Source organism: Daucus carota, chromosome 8 (genome assembly GCF_001625215.2).
Source record: "Daucus carota subsp. sativus chromosome 8, DH1 v3.0, whole genome shotgun sequence".
In the NCBI taxonomy this organism is placed as follows: Eukaryota; Viridiplantae; Streptophyta; class Magnoliopsida; order Apiales; family Apiaceae; genus Daucus; species Daucus carota.
In genome coordinates this window covers 16,181,441-16,203,095 of record NC_030388.2, presented here as the reverse complement: position 1 = coordinate 16,203,095, position 21,655 = coordinate 16,181,441, and the positions used below count along the sequence as shown (strand labels likewise).

General features: G+C 37.4%; 4 protein-coding genes across 5 annotated transcripts; 2 read left to right on the top strand and 2 right to left on the bottom strand.

Moving 5' to 3' along the window:
• The first annotated feature begins 114 nt into the window (after positions 1–114).
• Positions 115–2,719, top strand: LOC108198000 (endonuclease 3). The gene is made up of 9 exons (XM_017365778.2): positions 115–454; positions 609–783; positions 1,073–1,183; positions 1,256–1,311; positions 1,497–1,580; positions 1,801–1,893; positions 1,961–2,028; positions 2,264–2,337; positions 2,443–2,719. Exons 1-9 carry the CDS (start codon positions 311–313, stop codon positions 2,601–2,603), a joined length of 966 nt encoding a protein of 321 aa, XP_017221267.1. The 5' UTR covers positions 115–310; the 3' UTR covers positions 2,604–2,719.
• A 161-nt stretch (positions 2,720–2,880) lies between these two features.
• On the bottom strand, positions 2,881–7,304 carry LOC108198010 (secretory carrier-associated membrane protein 2). The gene is made up of 12 exons (XM_017365791.2): positions 7,124–7,304; positions 6,638–6,736; positions 6,482–6,544; positions 5,467–5,500; positions 5,160–5,282; positions 4,861–4,923; positions 4,648–4,741; positions 4,119–4,164; positions 3,976–4,043; positions 3,709–3,757; positions 3,527–3,592; positions 2,881–3,252 (listed from the first exon to the last, which is right to left on the bottom strand). Exons 1-12 carry the CDS (start codon positions 7,187–7,189, stop codon positions 3,181–3,183), a joined length of 843 nt encoding a protein of 280 aa, XP_017221280.1. The 5' UTR covers positions 7,190–7,304; the 3' UTR covers positions 2,881–3,180.
• Positions 7,305–13,447: 6,143 nt separating this feature from the next.
• LOC108197997 (bifunctional protein FolD 1, mitochondrial-like) lies at positions 13,448–20,459 on the top strand. 2 transcript variants are annotated; one of them, XR_010286489.1, is made up of 6 exons: positions 13,448–13,583; positions 13,745–14,061; positions 15,197–15,430; positions 15,511–15,678; positions 17,507–18,781; positions 19,528–20,459. XR_010286489.1 is itself a non-coding variant. In XM_064083312.1 (5 exons), exons 1-5 carry the CDS (start codon positions 13,454–13,456, stop codon positions 17,675–17,677), a joined length of 1,020 nt encoding a protein of 339 aa, XP_063939382.1. In that variant the 5' UTR covers positions 13,448–13,453; the 3' UTR covers positions 17,678–19,043. The 2 variants fall into 2 exon arrangements, 1 of the variants encoding a protein (XP_063939382.1); XM_064083312.1 differs by lacking the exon at positions 19,528–20,459 and having other exon boundaries at positions 17,507–19,043.
• LOC108198002 (cytochrome P450 76A2) lies at positions 18,219–20,229 on the bottom strand. The gene is given in 4 exon segments (XM_017365780.2): positions 18,219–18,516; positions 18,518–18,946; positions 19,319–19,401; positions 19,404–20,229. Coding segments are annotated over 4 exon segments (1,515 nt in total). The 3' UTR covers positions 18,219–18,339.
• Positions 20,460–21,655: the final 1,196 nt, after the last annotated feature.

Below are 21,655 nucleotides of genomic sequence, written 5' to 3'. Positions count from 1 at the left end.
TACCTAGCGCCAACTTCCCAACCACTTGCCAAATTCACTACCTAAAGAAATAAATGAATACAGGACAACTAACTGATTTTTTAACATGAGTCGCGGTCCTGCCAATCGCTTGCCAGGGACCTGTTAAGCGGCTTACTAATTTCTGACCGTTGGATGAATATTCAGCTGCCAGGATTATAACAAATTTTTAATACGTTCAGCGTTTTTCAAGCGCTGGACGGAGGAAGAAAATGACCCCGTCCAACGTTTAAAAAACGTTGGACGTATTATAAGTCAGTTAACACGTTCCTGGCAATCACGTACCAGGGTAATGGAAGTTGGTAGGAGCAGATCAGATATGGGAAAAGTGTCTGAACTCTGGTTGACTTGTGGTGGAATCTTACTTATGCTATGTGTTCCTAGTGTTTTCGGCTGGGGAGCTCAAGGACATTTTGCAATTTGTAAAATGGCTCAGGTAATTTTCATATTATTTTTAAAAATGTCATGTCTGGTTTCATGTGTTTGTCTATGTAGCTGAGCAAGGGGCCAATTGGGCTCGTAGAGGATCATATTTGTATTCTAACAATTTTCATGCTAAATGCTAATCCAAAGTATCTATGATACTTCAGGGATTCCTTACTGAAGATGCACTGACTGAAGTGCAAGCATTGCTTCCTGAATATGCTGATGGTGAGCTTGCAGCTGTGTGCTCCTGGCCTGATGAGTTTCGCAAACTTATGCCCTGGAGCACCGCATTACATTTTGTGGATCAACCTGATTCCAGTTGTAACTACGAATATTGTAGTAAGTTTGCTATCTTGTTATTTAGTACCTGTAAATTTGTAAGATTATCAATTGAGGTATATACTGCAAGAAATGGTGTTTGTATGACAGCATCATATGGATTCTTCAGTTTAGTATTCTTATGTACTGGTGATATTGGTTTTTAATATGACTGTCATGATCTGCAGTATAGTAGTACAAAATGGTGACAGTAAATCCATTACATTCCCCCTCATTCTTCTCTTTATTTTGGTTTTATTCATATGCAGTATCTCAATGCCCGACTCGTTGTTTATATTATATATGTCAGGAGATTGCCACGATACTGATGGAAATAAAGACCGGTGCGTTACTGGAGCAATTTACAACTATACAGATCAACTTCAGTTGGGTTTTCACAAATTGAGTTCAGAGATGAACTGTAAGTTGCAATGTGATTGGATCATTTTCTAATATCCTTTAGTATATCTAACTCCTCTGCGGGTGATTGCAGACAACTTGACGGAGGCACTTATGTTCGTATCTCATTTCTTTGGTGACGTCCATCAGGTTGATTTTTCAAGTACTATAATGTTAGAAGTAGGACCGAACGTTCTCTTCCCTCTCCATGATATACTTATGTGTTATGTCTGAACATCTATTTAACCCTCCGTTGCATCACTTAACTGAATAAAGAGTTGCAGCAGAGCTAGAAAGTACAAAGAAGCATTTAACGTGCTACTTATTGATGGCAGCCCCTACATGCTGGCTTCCTTGGAGATTCAGGAGGAAACACTATTATAGTCAGCTGGTATCAGAATGAAACCAATTTGCATAAGGTAAGTGCTGATTAAACTTATTTCTCTTAATCATTAATGATACAGCAGACATACAGCATGGATATTTATGTGTTTTAGTCCATTTTCGTAGCCTGGTAAATATCACCAAAATAAGAAAAATTAAGAGGGAGGAGAAGTCAGTCTACAATAACCTGGCTGAGCTCGTCCTTAACGTTCCAGAATGAGGATTATATTAGTTAATATTTTTGTTCTGTTGTAGGTATGGGATGATAAGATCATAGAAACCTCCCTGCAGACATTCCACAATTCAGATCTTTCTAGCTTAATACAAGCTATCCAGAGCAAAATTTCGGTATGTTTTCTTCCTGTTGTGTTTCTTCTCTTTTTCCAATGTGCAGCTGTAATTTCAACCATAATAGGGTGTCTGGTTCACTGAGAGCCTATCTTGGAGAAATTGCACCTCTGATTCTCTGGCTTGTCCAGACCCGTAAGTATCCTTTTCTTTTCTTTTCTGTTTTTGTCAAGATCCTCCCGCTACACATTGCATCGTCCTGAGCTTGTGTGCATATGTTAAAAATCCGTCAACTGACTCAGACAGGCCTATGTATGCGAACTATGAAACATTATAATTATATGATATGCTTTTCATAAATTCAAAACAAGTGTTTAGAACGTAGATACAAATCTAACTGCTAAACATTAATGGTTCATACTTCTCCCAGGTATGCTTCTGAAAGCAGTGAGTTGGCCTGCAAGTTTGCCTATAAAGATGTCACGCAGGGAGCCGCTTTAGGAGGTGCATATCTGATTCCTCGAATTCTGCTTGTGTTGGTCTTTTAGCTTGTTAATACAACAGTATGTGTCTGGAATAGATGTAAATATACTTTTTTTTGTGATACAGATGAGTACTTCCTCTCCTGCTTGCCTGTAGTGGAAAAGAGGCTAGCACAGGCTGGAGTCCGTTTGGCTGCAACGCTCAACCGAATCTTCAGCTCACAGCTCTACCAATCTCACAAAATTGAATGTCCAACACCTTCTACCTACCTTTATGATTCTATTTAAAGCTCGTTTACGACGAAGGGAGTAAATTGTGCACTCCCATGTCTTGACACTCTGAGAATAATCTCTTCTACAGCTGTAGTTGATCTTCATTGAAATGGAAGTGTTTCGCATCAATATCTACTTCTTAAATTAGCTTTTTTGGGAGAAAATTCTAAGCTAGCTGTCTAGGGTGTTTAAAACACCCAAAGATTGAATAGAGACAGACCTATATATCAACCAAAAACTTTTACTGCACCAATGATTATAATTAAAAGTGTTCAAAATATGACAGACCAAATGCAGACAAGTACAAATTATTGCAAGTGAATTAACATCTTTTCACAGAGTAGCCATAATCACAACTCTAGTACATAAGGTTGATTTTGTAGGTCATGTCTTGAGCAGGGAATGAAAAATCCTCACATCTGTACAAAAATTAAATAGAAAGAAAAAAATTTGAACAGTCATGTACAGCTTTAATCAATTTTTACAATCTGCACCTGCAGCAGCTAATCTGACGTGATTGCTCAATAATTGCTATGGCGGAAGGATACTTATTAACTTTGCTCTGGATAGGACAGGTTTATATTTCTGTTTACTAGGCTCCTCTTCCAGCTTGACGCTGCATCTCGGCTGCCTGTCCAGTACCTCGGAAGTACATGTATACTTGCTGCATTATGGTACCAGAAACGAATGCACATAAGAAAATGACAGATCGCATTAGCAGATAAATGACCATTGTTCCTAACAATCCCGCTGAGACATATAAATTATCCGTTAAAGTGGTTTACTGTCTCTTAACTCTACTTCCGTTATTTTGATTTACAAGATTTTGAGACCTGATTATTGGTCTGATGGAGGGATTAAAGTTGTCTAGTTCGTTTTACCACTTGATGTTTTTTACGACACAGAGTTCACCAGATGTCCATCAAAATAAACTTTACCTGAATAACCCAAATGCTGAGAAAAGATTCCAGACAGAATAGTCCAGCTCCAACGAAGTAGAAAATCTGAAGAGAAGAGATAAATCATATTTATGAACAGCACAAAAGAAGAAAAACTTGCATGATTAGTAAGTTCAATGTCTTGAGCAAAAGGTAATCAGTGACAAAAGGGTGATACTTACCCCAACTATCGCATTGTCACCAACAAGATCTACAGCAGGCAAGATACCTCTGTAACAAACGCCAAAATAGGGAAGTTAGAGTTGATTTGCAGAAGGTGATTGATACACTGGATACCAAAATTTTAAAATCTATATCTGCTATAAGAATATCACAACAGAGCTATTCCATGTAAGAGAGAAAAATTGTCAACTAGTTTAGTTCGAATTCATCATTCTTAAGTTACTAGCTATTTTAAAGATGTTAAAAAGAAAATTTTCAAAACTTACGCAAGTGATTTTCCTTTCAAAAATATCGGAGGAGCCACTGCAGCAAAGATGACGAAACCAATGTGAACCTGTAGGCAGGGGGGAGTAAGGAAACCTCCAGGACATATTAATGGCTATAGGAGGTAAAGACATATGAAACTTACCAGGTAAAATAAGAAAAACCTGCTATACTTCAAAGCACTGTCAGTCCTGTAGACATAAAGTTTCATGTCATGTGAAAAATTACTGGCACAAGATCATTGTTCAAAATCCAAATGCAGGCCTGATAATATAATATGCAGGATTTTCTGTACTGGAAAGATATTTCATATGATCAACCAGGAGTATATGTGGAATTGGCCTTATTTTGAAAGGAGCATGCTTTGAGAACAGATTCCAGTAACTTCGGTGAAACTGATTTTCATGAAAGTCCGACTTGGATCTAACTCAAACAGAGAAGTCCTTTTCCATTCGGAGATATTTAAGAATATAAATTTACTTTCAAGGTGGATAGAGTTTTCTTCTCTGCAGATAACTCTATACACATCATAAATCTGAATTTATACTTGTTCTAGATCACAAACATGTGTTATGATATGGCCTGAGGGGGAAGGCAACAGTTTTACTTGCACCTTGGATCATCAATATTGGAGGATATATTAAAATATTGATTTGAGAAAGACATTACAATACCTGAAAGCACGGTACAGTGGACGATACCACAACACATAGCCTCCAGGAACTCCTGATATAAAGTAAATAATAGCAAGGAACCAGATTTTTGGATCTAGAACAGCAATAAAATTATGTTTCAATCAGTACTAGGACATCGTAAGTCATAACAATAATACCCCACAATGAAAGAGAGAAAAGTTGAAATCAAAGTTATTGGTTTTATAAACAAACCTTCTCCCTTAATCCAAGCTGAAGTTGTGGCGATTATATTCCAAAAAAGGCAGAGTACTAGTCCTATTTATCATGCCATCAATAAAAAGTCTTAGTGCACAATAATGTCAAATGTTACTCCTCAGAAGCATCTAGATCTATGGATTACAAGTAACTTAAATGATCTCATAGTATATGAGAAGCATCTTGCTCCCTTGCTAAAACAATCTTTAATGCCAAATTACATGTATATACAAAGATTCAGAGGTAACAATTTCTAGAAGTATGCAATCTAAACCACAAATGAAAGATAAACATACCCAAGTACGTAGTAAATGCAACATACTGCAGTTTCTGTAGATGAATTGGTATTTCATTAGCAATATCGTGATGGATGATTGGAAAAAATGGTGGCCAATTTTTATCCTCCAAAACTATACCAGCTGCACAAAAGGATTAAGTTAAAAAATTAGTTGTGAACCTAGGCAGCAGCAAAATTCATATACACTGATTGCGCTGCTTTTGATATATGGCAGTTGAGGACAAAGTAAGAGGTTAATTTTTGATAGAGAACAAAAAATGTGCAATCTAAAGGAAGTGAAAAAAGAGTATTACAACGGGAAGTACCTCGTTGTGCAGCTTCTTCTTTCCGTCTAACGATCTGTAAGAAATTAAAGGAACAATAAGGTAATGACAGTAATAGTGTATCAGTATTACTTAAACTAACAAAGAGCGTAGTTTGCTACCCCTATTCATTCTCTTTTACTTGTTATCTGACTTGTGGTTGCATGCATTAAGGTTTGTACAGGAGGTACTTATACATAATATATTTTCTACTTCTATTAGAATTAAGATCTATCTTTAATTTTTGCTTATAAGAAATGGAAGGGATATGAATATGCTTCCTACTTCTGTATAAATTAAAATCTATCTTTAATCTTTTGCTCATAAGAAATGAAACGGAGATGTATACTATAACGCCCCAATCCCACAACTTAATGCATGCTGGATCCAACAACTCACCACTGGTCTGTCCAAAAGAGCTAGCAATTTGTTATACATTAGTTGCTGACTTGTAGTTATAAAGGCCCGAACATTTCAATTCTTACCGACGAGGGAAGTTACAGATACGTGAGTGGCTTGTTTGGGAATTTGAAATTCCAAATTCAATCACTGACATGCTTGGACACACAAAAAATGTTGAATTTGGAATTCATTAAAATTAGGACATTCAATTACTAGTTTAAACCTGAGAATTTGGAATGACAATTGAAATACAAAATTCGAAAGGAAATTCATGTTCTCAAACGCAGCCTCACAAAATTCCAATGGCAAGAATTGATTATTTGAGGTGACCAACTACCCTCCAACATATTTCCGATATTTAAATTAGGATGCATAGCAAGCTCAATATTACTCAGCCAACATATTTCTAAGAGACTTGTGCTTATGCTGCAAAGTTTGCGGCACTTTAACTTTTAGGACGTCACAAGCCTTTGATGATATCCATATGTCCAAATATAACTGGTTTTAACATTAAGTACACTACAGTGGCCTCGCCACTCTCCCTCGTTCTTGAACTAGTCATAGTCTATTAATTATTCATGCACTATATCAGAAGAGAATTGGTGATCGTACATACCTGTTCTCTCTTTCTTAATTCAGCCTCTCTGGTTTGCAGCTCTCTCTCTTTCTTCTTTAAATCCTAATCAAGAAAGAGAACAATTGAGATTCTAAATAAGTAAAGGGAATAAGACACAATAACTCCAGGGAGCTCTGTATTTATCGATTTTATTACCGCAGCTGAATTAAGAGGAATATCAACTGTTGCACCACGATCATAAAAACCGGCAGGTTCATGAGGAAGAGGAGTAAGTTTCGAGTTTGCCCCTGTATTCTGCAAACACATCAAGATTATGATTCAAGTGAAATATCAACAAATGGCTAAATTCAAAGTATAATAAACTCCCTAAGCAAGAGAAAAATCTCCAAAAATTCTTTCATGCTTAATAACAATTTTCCTTGAACCTTAAGCAACTCGAGAATTTTTATTTTTATTTTTTTGACAAATATGACTTATAGCCTTGCATATGAGTATCTATTCTAATAAAATTCTCTAATAAATTCTCGGGATGAGCCAGAATCGAACCAGGACCTAGGACGCAGGGGATAAGCTGTCAACCACTTGAGCCGTACTCAACTCGAGAATTAATATATGGCAAAAATATAAAAAATAGAAGAAGCACATAAAATGATAATCACAATAAGGAGAAATAAATCTTACGGAAAACGGATTAACTTCTTCTTCTTCTTCCGCAAAAGGATTGTCATTTCTGTAACGACCGGCCATTTCTTCTACTAAATTTCAAGACCACTGGCCACGAACAATATAAGATAAACAGAGCAAAGAAAGAGCTTAGATAAAGAAATGGAGAGGAAAAGAAAGAGAAGGAGAATGCAAAATTGTCAAGAAATGGAGGCTAATATATATATTTGAAAACGAGAAAAGTAGGTTGGTCAGAGCTTTGAAACAGACGGAAGACTAGTTAACAATTTTAGAATCTTCTGTTACTGTTGCATGTCCGCGTTCTTCATATGTATATCTCACCACATTCATCATTATGTGTGTATTTTATAGACTAGGGTCCTGTTCCCTGACAACTGTGTGTCAGGGAACAGTTATCCAACACATCACTCCCCAGCCGTTGGATCGTTGATCCAACGGCTGGGGTAAAAGGAAAAATTTTAAGCGTTCCGCGGTTTTTTTCCGCGGATTGGGTGTTTTCAACATGCGTTCCGCGTATATTTTCCGCGGATCGGCGGGAGTTTTTTAAGCGTTCCGCGGTAAAAAACCGCGGAACTTTCAGACGGGTGCAGTGTATGATCAATAACCTAGATGTGATCATTCAACACTAAAGATTCCAAAAAATCCCCATTTTCAGCATTTTGAGCAGCAGAGTTTCTTCATTTCTCTCTTCCAAGACCCATCCATCCCTTGGGTAAGCTCCATTTGTAGTGGTGTGTTGTTGTTATTTTGTTGTGTTGTAATGGATAAGATGTTTGCAAGATTTGAAGGTAGAAAAAGTTTAAAAAAAAATGATTATGTTGATGTACATGATGATGATGGTAAATGTGGTAATGATAGAGATAATATTGATTATGTTAATGTTGATAGTGATGGTGAGGAGTTTTTTTGTAGTGAGCAATTAGATGAAGATGAAATTATGCATGAGAATAGAGGTAGTATGCATGAAAGTAGTGATAATTTGCATGATAGTAGTGATAATATTGTGGATGAAGATGAGCCTATTAGTATCCCTTGCTTGAATCAAAAATTTGCTAATTTACAAAGGGCGGAAAATTTATTTAGGGCGTATGCTTTAAACCATGGTTTTGCAATTAAGATACAAAACACGCAGAGGCGAGTCAAGGATAAATCCATATATGGTCGAATGTACGTCTGTAATTTAGCGGGGGAAAATCGCGGGAAAAACCCCGTTGAGGAAGAAGAAATATTGATTGGTAGTGTTGGAAGTGTTAAGGGCAAACGGCGTAGAGATGTGCTGCCTAGAAGTGGTTGCAAAGTTAGAATGTACGTGGTTAATAAGAAAAAATCAACTCATTGGGAGATAACCTCTTTGGAATTAGAACACAATCACGAAGTCGTTACTCCTTCCAAGATGAGTTTGATAAGACGGGAGAGACATGTGACCGCGGCTCAAAGAAATTTAATCAAGACCTTACATGCTTCGGGTGTCCCACCAAGACAACAAATGAATATTTTTGGTCAAATGCATGGGGGAGCGGAACAAGTAGGTTTTAATAGCCAACATTTAAGAAATGTCGTGCGCGATTTTAGAAAGGACAACATGGGAGTAAACGATGCTCAAGCCGGTTTGGATTTGTTGTATCGTTTGAAAGAAGAGAGTGGCGGTAAGTTTTTTATCAAGACTCTCCTTGATGACCAACAAAGATTGAAGTGTCTTGTATGGGTCGATCCCCGCTCTATGATGGCCTATCGAAATTTTGGTGATGTGGTTGCGTTTGACACAACATATCGAACTAATAGATATGCTATGCCGTTTGTGCCTTTCACCGGAGTCAATCATCACTATCAATCAATAGTTTTTGGTTTTGCACTCGTGCGGGATGAATTGAAGACAACTTTTGAGTGGGTTTTGAGTACTTGGCTAGAGGCGATGGAAGGCAAAGAACCCCTAGCTATCATAACCGATCAAGATCAAGCCATGGCCGCGGCTATTGAATCACAACTACCGAATACCTCACATTTGTTATGCTCATGGCACATTAGCAACAAATTCCCCGAGAAACTTGCAACATATTACTCAAAGGAAGGGTTTAAATTTGATTTCAACAATTGCATCTATCACTCTTTGACTGAAGATGTGTTTGAGGATCGGTGGAAGGCTTTGATTTTGAAATACAATTTGGAAGGCAATACATGGCTTCAAGGGTTATATGCTTTGAAGCATAAGTGGGTGGAGGCTTACACAAGAAACACTTTTTCTGCGGGTCAGAAAACCACATCAAGAAGTGAAGGAATGAATGCCTATTTTGATGCCTATGTTGGTTCTTGCACCGGTTTGAAGGATTTTGTTGAGGGTGCACAAAAAGCTTTGGAGAGGCAATTTATGCGTGAGAAAGATGAGGATTACAATACGTATCATAGAAGTCGTTGCATGCAAATGAAAACCGCCTTGGAGCACCACGCGGCTTCCATTTATACCAAAGAAATGTTTCGAAGATTTCAAGAACAATTGGTTGAAGCAAATAAGTACTTCGTGGAGAAAGATAGAGATCGGTCTTTGGAAGATGTTGAAGACACATTCTACAAATGTTATAGACCGTTGACGGGTGCATCTCAGAGAACCATGTATCTTGTATCATTCAACAAGGTGTCATTACGGGGTTCATGCATTTGTAGAATGTATGACCATGTTGGCATGCCATGCCATCACATTATTGCCGTGTTGACGAAGAGGTGTGTGGCGGAACTACCGGAACATTTTGTGAAACGGCGTTGGACAAAGGATGCCAATAGAGTTGATGGCGTGTTGCCATATCAAACATCCGAAGTTGAATCACCATCTCATGAGTTGACTCCCACGGAAAGATTTAACCACATGACCTTACTTACCATGGCTTTTAGTCATAGTTGCTCCGCGTCGAAAGAGCGGTATGAATATGCCGTTGGGGTTATTAATCGAGAAACGGAGATTATTGAGAAAATGCCCGTTGACGGGGTAGAACGTGAAGGAGTTGAATTCAATACACAAACAACACAAGGAAGCGGTGAAAAGTTGCATGAGAATATCCTTGACCCCTTGGTGTCGAAAACGAAGGGGCGGAAAAAAGAGCACCGTCATAAAAGTCCACTTGAGGAACTTACAAAAGCAAAAAGAAAATGCCGCTATTGCACTATGTTAGGACATGATGTTAGAACGTGTCCGAAAAAAAAACAAGATACTTTAACAAAAGCTTCAACTGCCCAATTGTAATTACAAATCCCTTATGTTTTATTTGTGCTTTATATGTTCTTCGTAGTAACTAACTTGTTCATTGTTGAATTTGTAGGTAAAATGACCGACGCTTCGGATAATGACTCAGTGTCACACGTAAGCAATTCATTCTCGGACTCGGATGAAATGGTAGATTCACCTACCTTTAGTGAGTTGGAGGAAGCATGGCGTCATCTTGACGAATTAGCAGAAATGTACGAACCACCTCCCCTAGTGGAAGAAGAAGACAATGCGTTGTACCCAGCTGACGAAGAGGCCTACCGGTCAAGATGTTGGACTGAAGCATGTCAGTGGTGTGCAAGCGATAACATGTTCGAAAGGGTGGCGTACAACTTGACCCCATATTTTCTCCCAATTTTGAACTTGGGTCAGGAGTACCCCGGTGGCCCAAACAAAGTCTCCCCGTGGGATGGTGGTTGGATTGTTGAGTGTGATAGGATAGCCGACATTCACAAATTGAGGCCTCGCGCGGGTTGCATGCGTGACCAAATGCGTATTGAATATGTGAAGGGTTGGGTGTCCCATCTAGATGGTGATGATACGGGGAAATGGATTACCGGCAAAGCACCATTTGCAACATTTCGTCTCTATGATGGGTCTAGTAGCATTCGTGTCACAATATGGAATGACCACAATACTCATGCCAATGTGACTGATGGTGTGCTCCGTGAAGGTTGTGTTGTCGTGCTGTATTGGGTGGCATGCTTCGTTAGAGCTGATGCACCGCCCGGAACTATATTCGTGTCTCATGAAGAATGTGTTGGTCTCCGGACGCCACCTCTTAACAAGAGCACTCACTAGCCTCGCGTCAGTCTGAAGTATAAGTCTGGGATTGGCAAACACGCCAAACCCTATAGCATGTAGAATTTCCTTCTGAGCATCAGAAAGAAACCAGCTCCTCATAGACCGGTTGCCACAGAAACACTCCAATGGACCCCGATCAGCACCAGCCCAAACAGCAGCACTCACATGATACGAGTTATCTAAGATAACTTCCTGACTAAGTGGCCCTGGTAGAATATCTTCCATCCTGAAAATTCAACATGAAATCAACATCAGACAACATAAAACTAAAAGATTCAAGTCAAGCATAAGAAGTTCATAAGAAGCGCAGAAGAACCTATACTATATTCACACAACCATTTATATGACCATATTCATTAAAATATCGGTAGGAAAAGCACTAATTCCATAATCACAATCACAATCTACCTACATATACTACCTACATATACCACAATTCAAGCACACATATATATATACCAAAATTTATTAAAATACCACTAGGAAATTAAATTAATTCATTAAATTATACTGACAATGCTACATTCAAAAAAGGATAGCAAGTTAAATCAGCAAATCACACAACTTCACTGACAAAAACTAACAAAAAAAACAATATTTTCTTTGAGGCATTTTACCAAACACTTCGCACTCAGAAAGATATATGAACTAGAATACATGAATTACACAACATGTATCAAGCCTAAATCAAGTAACAATCCAACAATCCATTATACATCCAATCGTAAATAATGTATGCTTAAAACTAAAGATTGAAGCACCAAACAAAAAACTAAAGATTGTATGCGTAAATAATGTTATGCAGGGATATGAACAAATCGTAGGCTGGGGATTTGACCTTACCTTGTGATTGCAGGCAAGAGGATCGCACGCAGGTCTTCTTCGTAGGAGGCTGTGGTTTTTGTGTAACTGATCGCGAGGGTTTGTGAACGTGTATACAACTGATATGTTTGTGTTTCAGCGGTTTGTTTTGTTTTAAACTCGTCTGATAGTTCCGCGGATATTAACCGCGGAACGCTTAAAAAACTCCATCCGATCCGCGGAAAATATACGCGGAACGCATGTTGAAAACACCCCATCCGCGGAAAAAAACCGCGGATCGTTTAAAATTTTTCCTTTTACCCCAGCCGTTGGATCAACGATCCAACGGCTGGGGAATGATGTGTTGGATAACTGTTCCCTGACACACAGTTGTCAGGGAACAGGACCCTATAGACTATAAGTAGTTTTAAAATTATATTAACAGTAAAAGGCAGTATATATAGCAAAACTAGTATTCAGAAAAAATAATTAGAGTATGCTTAAAGCTTACAGGTTATTTGGTTCGAGGAGTGGTATGGGTTGGAATGAGCAATCGGGTTGTGTTTGGTTGAATGTTGGAATCAATATAAATAATTTTTTTAAAAAAATAAGTTATTAATTTATAAAAATTAAAAATATTAATAAAATTATTATAGTTATATATTTTTGCATCATTGATTTAATTTCGTATCAAATATTAATATTTCATTACTTAAATAAAGACAAAAGAAAAACGAATGCATCTTATACCTCCATCTCCTACACACCTCCCCTTGAGTATCAAAAACTCATACCTTGGGGTTTAAGTTATGCGTTTCAAGTTATGCGTTTCAGATTTTACTTTTTCTAACCAAATACCGGTTATAGATTTGGAATGGACAAACCACATCCTTCATTTCTCATACCCATGAACCAAACGACTCTTTAATAATACAGCGGAACAAATTCAGACACATGACATTTCAAAGAGCAACATTAGAATTTTTTTTTCAGAAGATTATAGGCTATATCGTATAACATTTTACGCTTTATAATGTAACATTTTTTTTTTGTTTTTTAAAATTGCGGCAGCTCATTTCGGTGATGGACGATGAGAGTCAAATTTTTATTTATTTTATACAACAAGCGTGGGACATTATCTTTCCAGTATTATAAAAATCGGGAATCAGACTTAATCGATCGAGTTACCGATTCAGGATTAATTGAAAAACGGATATTAATCGGAGTGAAAATCAGATGTATTTTAATCAATATTTAGTTATTATTATATTAATTTTTTCTGAAATAAAGTTAATTATTATATTAGTTATTAGTTACTCTATTCATTATCACATATATATTTAGTATATCAAAGTTTTTTAATTGTTCATGACTAAAATAATAGTATAACATACTAATTTTAATAAATAAATGAATATAGCATTTACTTTAAGATTGTGTTTTCGCGTGGAGAAGTGAAAAATTAAGTAATGCATCCTCAAACAGATACACTGGAGTTTGATGAATACCGTCTAAAATTACCTGACCCCAATATGATTCCTCGGCTATGGCGATTCTACAATCGTTTGCAAACACATCTCCGCTCTTCGCCATTTTCAAGTAAAAACTCTCTCTCTCTCTCTCTCTCTCCCTCTCCGTCTCTCTTCCTCTCTCTCTCTCTGTCACACACACACACACACTTATGTCTATGTGTTTGATGTAACATATGAAAATAGTTGCTTAGCAAGTACTTGAAATCTTACAATATATATTTGAAGCAGCCGATGTGAATACATGTGCTATAATTGATGGAAAATCCATTGCCAATGATATAAAATCAAGTGTAGCTGATGAAATTAACAAAATGAAGAATTGTATTGGGAAATGCCCTGGATTGGGCATTGTTTTGGTGGGTCAGAGGCACGATTCCCACACTTTTATTCGACTCAAATTACGGGCTTGTCATGAAGTTGGTATTGCTACTTTTCTCAAACAATTGCCGGAAGATTGTTCTCAAGATGAGGTTTATCATGTTGTTTCAAAGCTAAATGATGATCCCGATGTGCATGGTGTTATTGTGCAGCTTCCGCTACCTAGAGTAAATTTCTTTAACTATGCTAGTGTGTTTTGGATTGTTGAATTGGAGAATTTTAATATTCTAATGTATGTGTGAGTACTCATTGTTTCAGTGTGAATGTATTGTGCCTTATACCTTTAGTGGTAGTAGGAAATGACTATCATTGTTTAATTATTTTGGGTAGGGTGGAAACCGGTTAGAGTTACATGGGTTTATATAGTTGTTGACTTGCTTCAAGATGAACATGAATTGAATTTTAAATAATGTGAACAAATTCAACTTATTCCATTATTAACGTCTTAGCATGCCACTATTTGCTTAGATTTTGGTTCTCTTGTCGATCAAGACTTGAGTACTTATTTGGTTTTGATTTAGGGCCAAATATCCCAAACATTTTATTATCTCTCTACGAATCTTTGAGTTCTAATAACGATTTTTGAGTAATTAAAATTTCGGTTCCAAGCTACCCCAACATCTAGTTTAGGACTCACTTGTATCAAGATGGATTAAGTATGAGTACTAGTATACAGTGTTATTATAAGCGCGCCTAATTGCGCGACTAATGGCGCTTTGTGTTTAGGCGCAAGATGTGCAACTCAAATAATAGCAAATAAATGCGATTCTGAAATCAGCAAAAAAGCGCTCAAGAACCGCACTTAAGCGCGAAAAAGCGCTCAAGTTTGGTGTGTGTCCATGAAGGCAAAGGCCTAAATTGGAATGATGTGTTTATTGCTTTTGGTGATGAAAATGTCTTTATTGTATGAGGCGCTTGACAAGAAGAACATCTACCTAAAAATGCAACTAACCTATGTTTGAAACTTATGAATATGATAAGTAATATTTTTTTGCTAAGATTTATGATCTTATTTTTCCGACAAAAAAGCGCGATTAATGGCGCTTCGCGAGTCGTCGTGCTTCAAAATTACGTCTGCGCTTTTTAAGATGTTGCGGCTTAAACAACACTGCTAATATACTATAATGATATAAAAGAAATACTTTAAATATGAGAGTAGTTATTAATTCCTGATAAAATCTGACCGTGTTCATATTCATGAGTATTACACTTGATTTTATCCCTAATTTGGGATTGCATATGGAAATTATTTTTTTGGCAAGTTTGTCAGTCTGAATGATAAAGATCAAATGAATGGTACAGCATTTAAATGAAGACAAGGTTGTGGAATTTGTTAGTCCTGAAAAAGATGTGGATGGATTGCATCCTCTTAATATAGGAATGCTTGCTATGGGAAGAGATCCGTTTTTCATCCCTTGTGCCCCTAAAGCATGCATTGAATTATTACTCAGACAAGGTATTGAAATTACTGGTTCAAGAGTGGTGGTACTTGGGAAAAGCAAGATTTCAGGGTTGCCCATTTCCTTGTTACTGCAAGTAAGACTGTTCTATTAAATTTCGTAGTTCCAAAATTTTATTTTCTTATGTGTTTACTGGGATGTCTAACTTATTAACAGAGTCACCTCGCAACTGTTAGCACATTGCATGCATTTACTGATAACCCAGAGCATGTAACTCGCCAAGCTGACATTGTAGTATCGGATGTTGGAAATCCTAATGTGGTTCGAGGTCATTGGCTGAAACCTGGAGCTATTGTCATTGACATGGGGGCCACACAAGTAAAAGTAAGTATTCTATCTTATCATATTAGTTCATAAATTCAGAAGTCAGGCATGCCTCATCAACCACCTAGGCATCGGCATCTTTCTTCAAAGATGTACTTTCTAACATGGACCCATCTGAGAGAAGATCTAACATTTCGTCTTAGCATGTGTGAGCATCACAGATGAGAGGTTGACATTTTGTGTGCGCGCACGCAAGTATATGTCTCATTAATTGGTGGGTGGGTGTGTTGGGGTTGGGGTTTTGGGGGGGGGGGGGGGGGGGGGGGGGGCGCAATAGTAACTAGTAGTGTAGATGTAGAGTATTAGATGTAGTGCAAATAGAATGTCTCTCCCTCTGAGACGCATGCAGACACTGCCTGCAATGAGGGGTATTTGTCGGACTATATATTTCTTGGGGCATATATATTATTTTTTCTGCATGAGACAGATTTCTCCAACAAGGGCACCCTCTTTAGTCATCGGATTTTATATTAAATTATCAATAGGTTTATTAATTAATTTTATAACATGTATCATGTATGTTTACTATCAGTAAAAAATGCCACCTGCGTAATGTAGGAGTAGGTTGCTGTGCCTTGTCACTCCAAAACAAAATAAAAAAGAAGCTAGCCACTCATATGTTTCTGTACCTTTCCCTTTAAGCACACATGCATGATCTCGGGTCCTCACATGTGGTGATAATATAATTAAAGCATGCCATGCTACAACCTAGTAGAATGAGCGCTGCTGCAAATGAGGAAATCAGATTGCAGGGGGCTAAACTGGCTGGTGTGAGAATGTTGGAAACTTATTCTTTACTAATATCTTTTTAAGTTCTTTATGATAGATCAAACAGAGGCTCCCCCTAATCATCTTTGTAATAATTTAATAAAAGTGGGTTCTAACAAATAGTTGATATTAATTGTAAAGTTTGAAAATGGTAGGGACAGATATAGTGTGAATTCTAATATTTAGTCTGAAATTTTGGAGCTGAATCTCTTCTTACTTGTACACAGCTTCACTGCTTCATCATCGTGTTTGATTATGACAAAAGTCATCCATCTGTCTTCGCAGTCATTTGAGATCTGTGCTTACACATTTTAGGTCTTCTAACTGAACAGTTCTTTTGTACTATCTTCGCTCTTTTTTAAATCTGTGTTGATATTTAAAAGTCTAAAAGCAAACATGAGTAATTCTTATCTAGCAAAACAATAAAAAAATTATACGAACTCTTCATTTTTATGGGAAAACTAAATTGTATCTTGATTAATTGATGCAAAATGCCCAAAAGATCCTTCAAGCTACCATCTGTGCAGTGTAGTAATCGTCGAATTTTCCTTGCCATTTGCCAAGATACATGAAGCATAAACTGAGATGTTCTGTAAAACTTTATTTTGGCTGGGTGCTGGGCAATTATTATAGCATATGATTATATTCATTTTTTCTATCTATATGTCGTTATTTTACTGGCCATTTTGTTTATGCAAATTCAAAAATTGCATGTATAATGGTGACTTAGCATACCCCATACTGAACTGACATAATAGGTAGTTTGAGCCATTTATTTTAATGCTTTCTAAGTATTTTTTGATTCCTCGTTCTTTTTTTCCTATACATAGTTAAATCATTTGCTATTTTGTTTATGCAAATGCAAAATTTGTATGAGTAATGGTGACTTGGCATATCCCATATTGAACTGACATAGGTAGTTTAAGCCATCGATTTTCATGGCCTTTTAATTTAATTAATTTATTTATTTATTTTAAGTTTGGACTAGTCAGTTGTCCTTGTCCAGTGTAAGTGCTGCAGTCATATATTTTTGAATCTGTCCATGCTGATTGATTTTCAGGACTCCAGTAGACAGTGTGGTTTTCGTATAACAGGAGACGTTTGTTATGAAGAAGCTAATAAAGTTGTCTCAGCCATTACCCCTGTGCCTGGAGGAGCGGGACCTGTTACAATCTCGATGCTCCTCTCAAACACTCTCGAGTCGGCCAAGCGTGCATTCAGGTTCGGTTGAACACAGATATATGGTTCCAATATATAAATCTTGATTCAAGCTATTTCCCAAGATAAACGCCACATATCTAATCCAGTCAGTGGGTGTTGGTGCATAGAGAGCTCGAGCAGTCGTCGTGTTTATTTTGGCAGTAACATGCATCGACACATTTCTGGCACCAAAAATGCTGGCAGAGGAATATCAAGTTAGTTCAGTTTTGCTACATAGTTGGAACAATGTGCACCCTCAAATGCTCTAATAGGCATAGATGAATGGAAGAATTTTGTTTCGTTTTCTTCACAGCAGTCAACAATATTGAGGTACCTTGTAAATCCTGCCAGTCAATATAACTATGCTGGTATTGGCAATAAAGATATGAGAGCCTGGCTTCCAGAGATGACTGCTGGGCCTCTTTGGCGAAATAAAAAATCACACACATTTTCTTTTGGATATACAGTAGTACATTTATTTTTTTTTGGCCAGATTTTAGATTTTTAGGCCCCTGAGCATAGTGTTGAAAGTTTACAGGGCAGAAAACTGAATGATGCCTGAAACATTATCCTGAGTCACTGACTGTTGTTTATTCTAATAACCAAACTGAGTTACAGCACGTGTTGTGTTTATTTTAACTTCCAAATTAAGAAGATAGAACAGTTTGGGCAAACCAGCTTCCGTATCTGATATCAAGTCTTATTTGGTTTTGCGATTGCTCGCAAGGGTTGCAGTTTTTTTGACACCGGCCCTAGAGTCTCTTCCATGTCTACTGTCTTCAGACCATCACAAAGCTCCCACTCAAACTGCTGAAGCATGGAGCCCAGAACCAAGGGCACCACACGATGAGCCAACGGAAGACCTGGGCAAAATTCTCCTCCCCGCCCCAAACGGCAAGAACTCATAATTCTGACCCTTGTAATTAAAATTGGAGTCCAAGAACCTCTCGGGCTTAAATGACAAAGCATCCTCCCAATCATCTTCATCTGTTGCTATTGCCCAGTTATTGATGAAAACCTGTGTGTCTTTGGGGATTCTGTAGCCCATGAAATCGGTGTCTCGATCGGCCTTTCTGGGAAGTAAGATTGGTGCTGGAGGATGGAGTCGCAGAGTTTCTTCCACAATGGCTTTCAAGTAAGGAAGATTATAAATGTCACTGTCTTCCAGATTTTTTTTTGTTCCAAGAACTCTGGCGAGCTCAGCTTTAACCCTCTTCATTTGCTCATCGTTTTGTAAGAGCTCGCTCAAGGCCCACTCAGTTGTGCTGCTTGTTGTGTCTGTTCCGCCAATAAACATTTCCTGCACAAATCATATCTGCTTAGTTTACGCCTGTGGATAACATGCTTAAACAGCCCCACATGACTCAAAATCTAAGACTCCCCCGTTCTTAATTAAACACATAGGCTCTGCTTGAGAATCAGCGGTTAACTGTTAGCGGATTGAATTAGATGTTTTGACTAGCGGATTGAATTAACTGTTTCTCGTAAACTTGTTTGGTAAATAGCTGATTGATTAGCTTTTTCTGATAAAAACCAAAACCTTAAACCCAAAAAACTTCTCAAAATAGTGTTTTGGATTCAAACCTTTGTTTCAATCCGCTAATTACCAAACATTAATATTAGCGGAAAACAAGTCAGCTGTTGGCCCTTTGTTATTAATCGTGTTACTTACCAGAAGGCATATTGTGACTTGGGAATCTGATAACTTAGCCGCTTCATCATTTCCACTGCCCCTGTAATCCAACAACACATCCAAAAGTCCTGCTGCTCTGATGATACTGCTTGTTGTTCCCTCTTCTCCTGGCGTTCCTTCACAAATACTGAAATAATCTCCAGGGCTTTCCCCAAATCCTGATCCATTTTCCTCCTTATTCCTTGCAGGTCAAATCTCTTTAGCCAGGGCAAGAAGTCGGATATATTGGGACTGCCCAGGCACTGATTGAAACCATCCACAGCAGAGCAAAACTCAGAGGAAATTTTGGACTGTGGATCCATGAGGTTCCGCGAAAGGGTGAGATTCCCTATCATGTTCAACAATGCTGGGTACACAAATTGTCTAACCACAATTCCAGTAGATCCCTTTTGTGCTTCCTTTTCGATCCACAAGATTAGTTCATCGACACTTTTTTGCCTGACCATTATGGTTTCTTTGATCCTCTTGTTAGAAAAGAGCTCTGAGGTACATATTCGCCTCAAGGTGCGCCAGTAGGTGCCATCTAGACCGAAGGCTATAGAGCTCTTGTAGTAGTCGTGTGAGGTCACTGCATCCGTTGTCATCCGGTTTTTGAAGGAGAGATCATGGTTCTTAAACAGCTCTTCCACAGGCGCAGCAGAAAGAAGCACCAGGGTCTTGAAACTGCCGAGATTTAGCCACACAACAGGACCGTATTCGGCTTTAAGTGCTCTTGAAGTCCTGTGAGGCAAGCTTCCGAGATCGAAAAGATTGCCAAACAGCGGCCAGCCGCGAGGACCAGGAGGGAGCTTTGAGGTTTTGTGGCTAATCTTCCTCCATAAGTGCCAAACAAGAGGCAAACATATCAGTACTAAAGGCCAAGTGAGATAGTAGTTCCAGTTCCACTGCATGGCAAAACTTCAGATCCCTCTGGTCAAAATCAAATTAGAGTGCAAATATGTAAAGAAAAAACAATTTAAAAGAAAATCCCAAGAGGATACATTAAAAACATTACATGCAAGTTGTAGAAATACCTCTAATACCTAACTGAGGTCTTGTAACTATATTTAAGGTATCATGCACAAAGCAAACTTAGCCCCTGTGTCCCCTGTGTGGTTAGTAAAAGCAAAAACTGCTTCTGGCTTCTGCTTTTCTTTAACTCGTTTGTTTAAATAAGTAGTAGTATTTTTAGGAAATTGAAAATACTAGCTTTTATCTCAGAACTTGCTTCTTTTCAAAACACTTTATTAACTTCTTTACTCCTCACTTCAACACTATTTCTTTATTTATTTTAAATAAGAAATCACTTCTTTTAAATTAAGCCAAACATCCCTTATCTTTTAGTTACTTCTCAAGCTTCACATATACAATAATACAAAGACGTCAAAAATTCATAATTTGCCAACCTAGTTTATAAATACTTTTCACGTTAAGGCGTGAATGATGTGTGGAAACCAATTATACAGGAAGTATTAACGTAGTACTACGTTTGTCAATCAGTTATCCGAAACCAATTATACAGGGAAGTGATGGGATACCGACCTAATTGTTTGCTTGACTTCTTTGTTCAAAAAAATAATAATAATAAATTCTAATTTGGCGACCTAACTGTTAGGAAATTTATTATTTTCACATAATATTGAAGATAAAAATTTCATAGATATATCCGAAAGAAAAAGATTTTATTTTACATAATTCCGAAGATAATCTTTTTTTCTTGGCTTCTTTGTTCAAAAAACATTCTAATTTGGCAACCTAACTGTTAGAAGATAATCAAGGGAGTGATTAAATTTTTGTCTAGTTTATTCAACTATTTCAAGGGGAAAACTTTCTAGCTAAATTAAAATCAATAAAAATATAAAGAACGGGTGAAAGCAAAAATGCATGAGTAATTCTTTTTCTTTTTTTTTTTGACAGAACATTAGTAATTCTTTATATTAGCAAGACTATAAAAATTATACGAATTAAGGGGTGTTTGGCCAAACTTAAAAAAAATGATTTTTTGCTTAAAGTAAAAAAGTGGAGTAGAAATAAGAAGTAAATAAGTTAATAAAGTGTTGGAAAAGAAGCCGAAGCTATGAGAGAGAAGGTAGCATTATTCGTTTACACAAACGGGTCAAAAAAAGCGGGAGTTAGACGCACGAGTGGCTTGTGGTTCCTAAACAGGCGCTAAATCTTCATATGGGATTAATTGATGCAAAATGCCCAAAAGATCCTTCGAGCTACCATCTGTGCAATGTAGTCCAAGATACATGAAGCATAAAGTAAGTGTAATATCTCATATATATGTGAATCTGTCCATGCTGGTTGATTTTCAGGAGTCCAGTAGACAGTGGG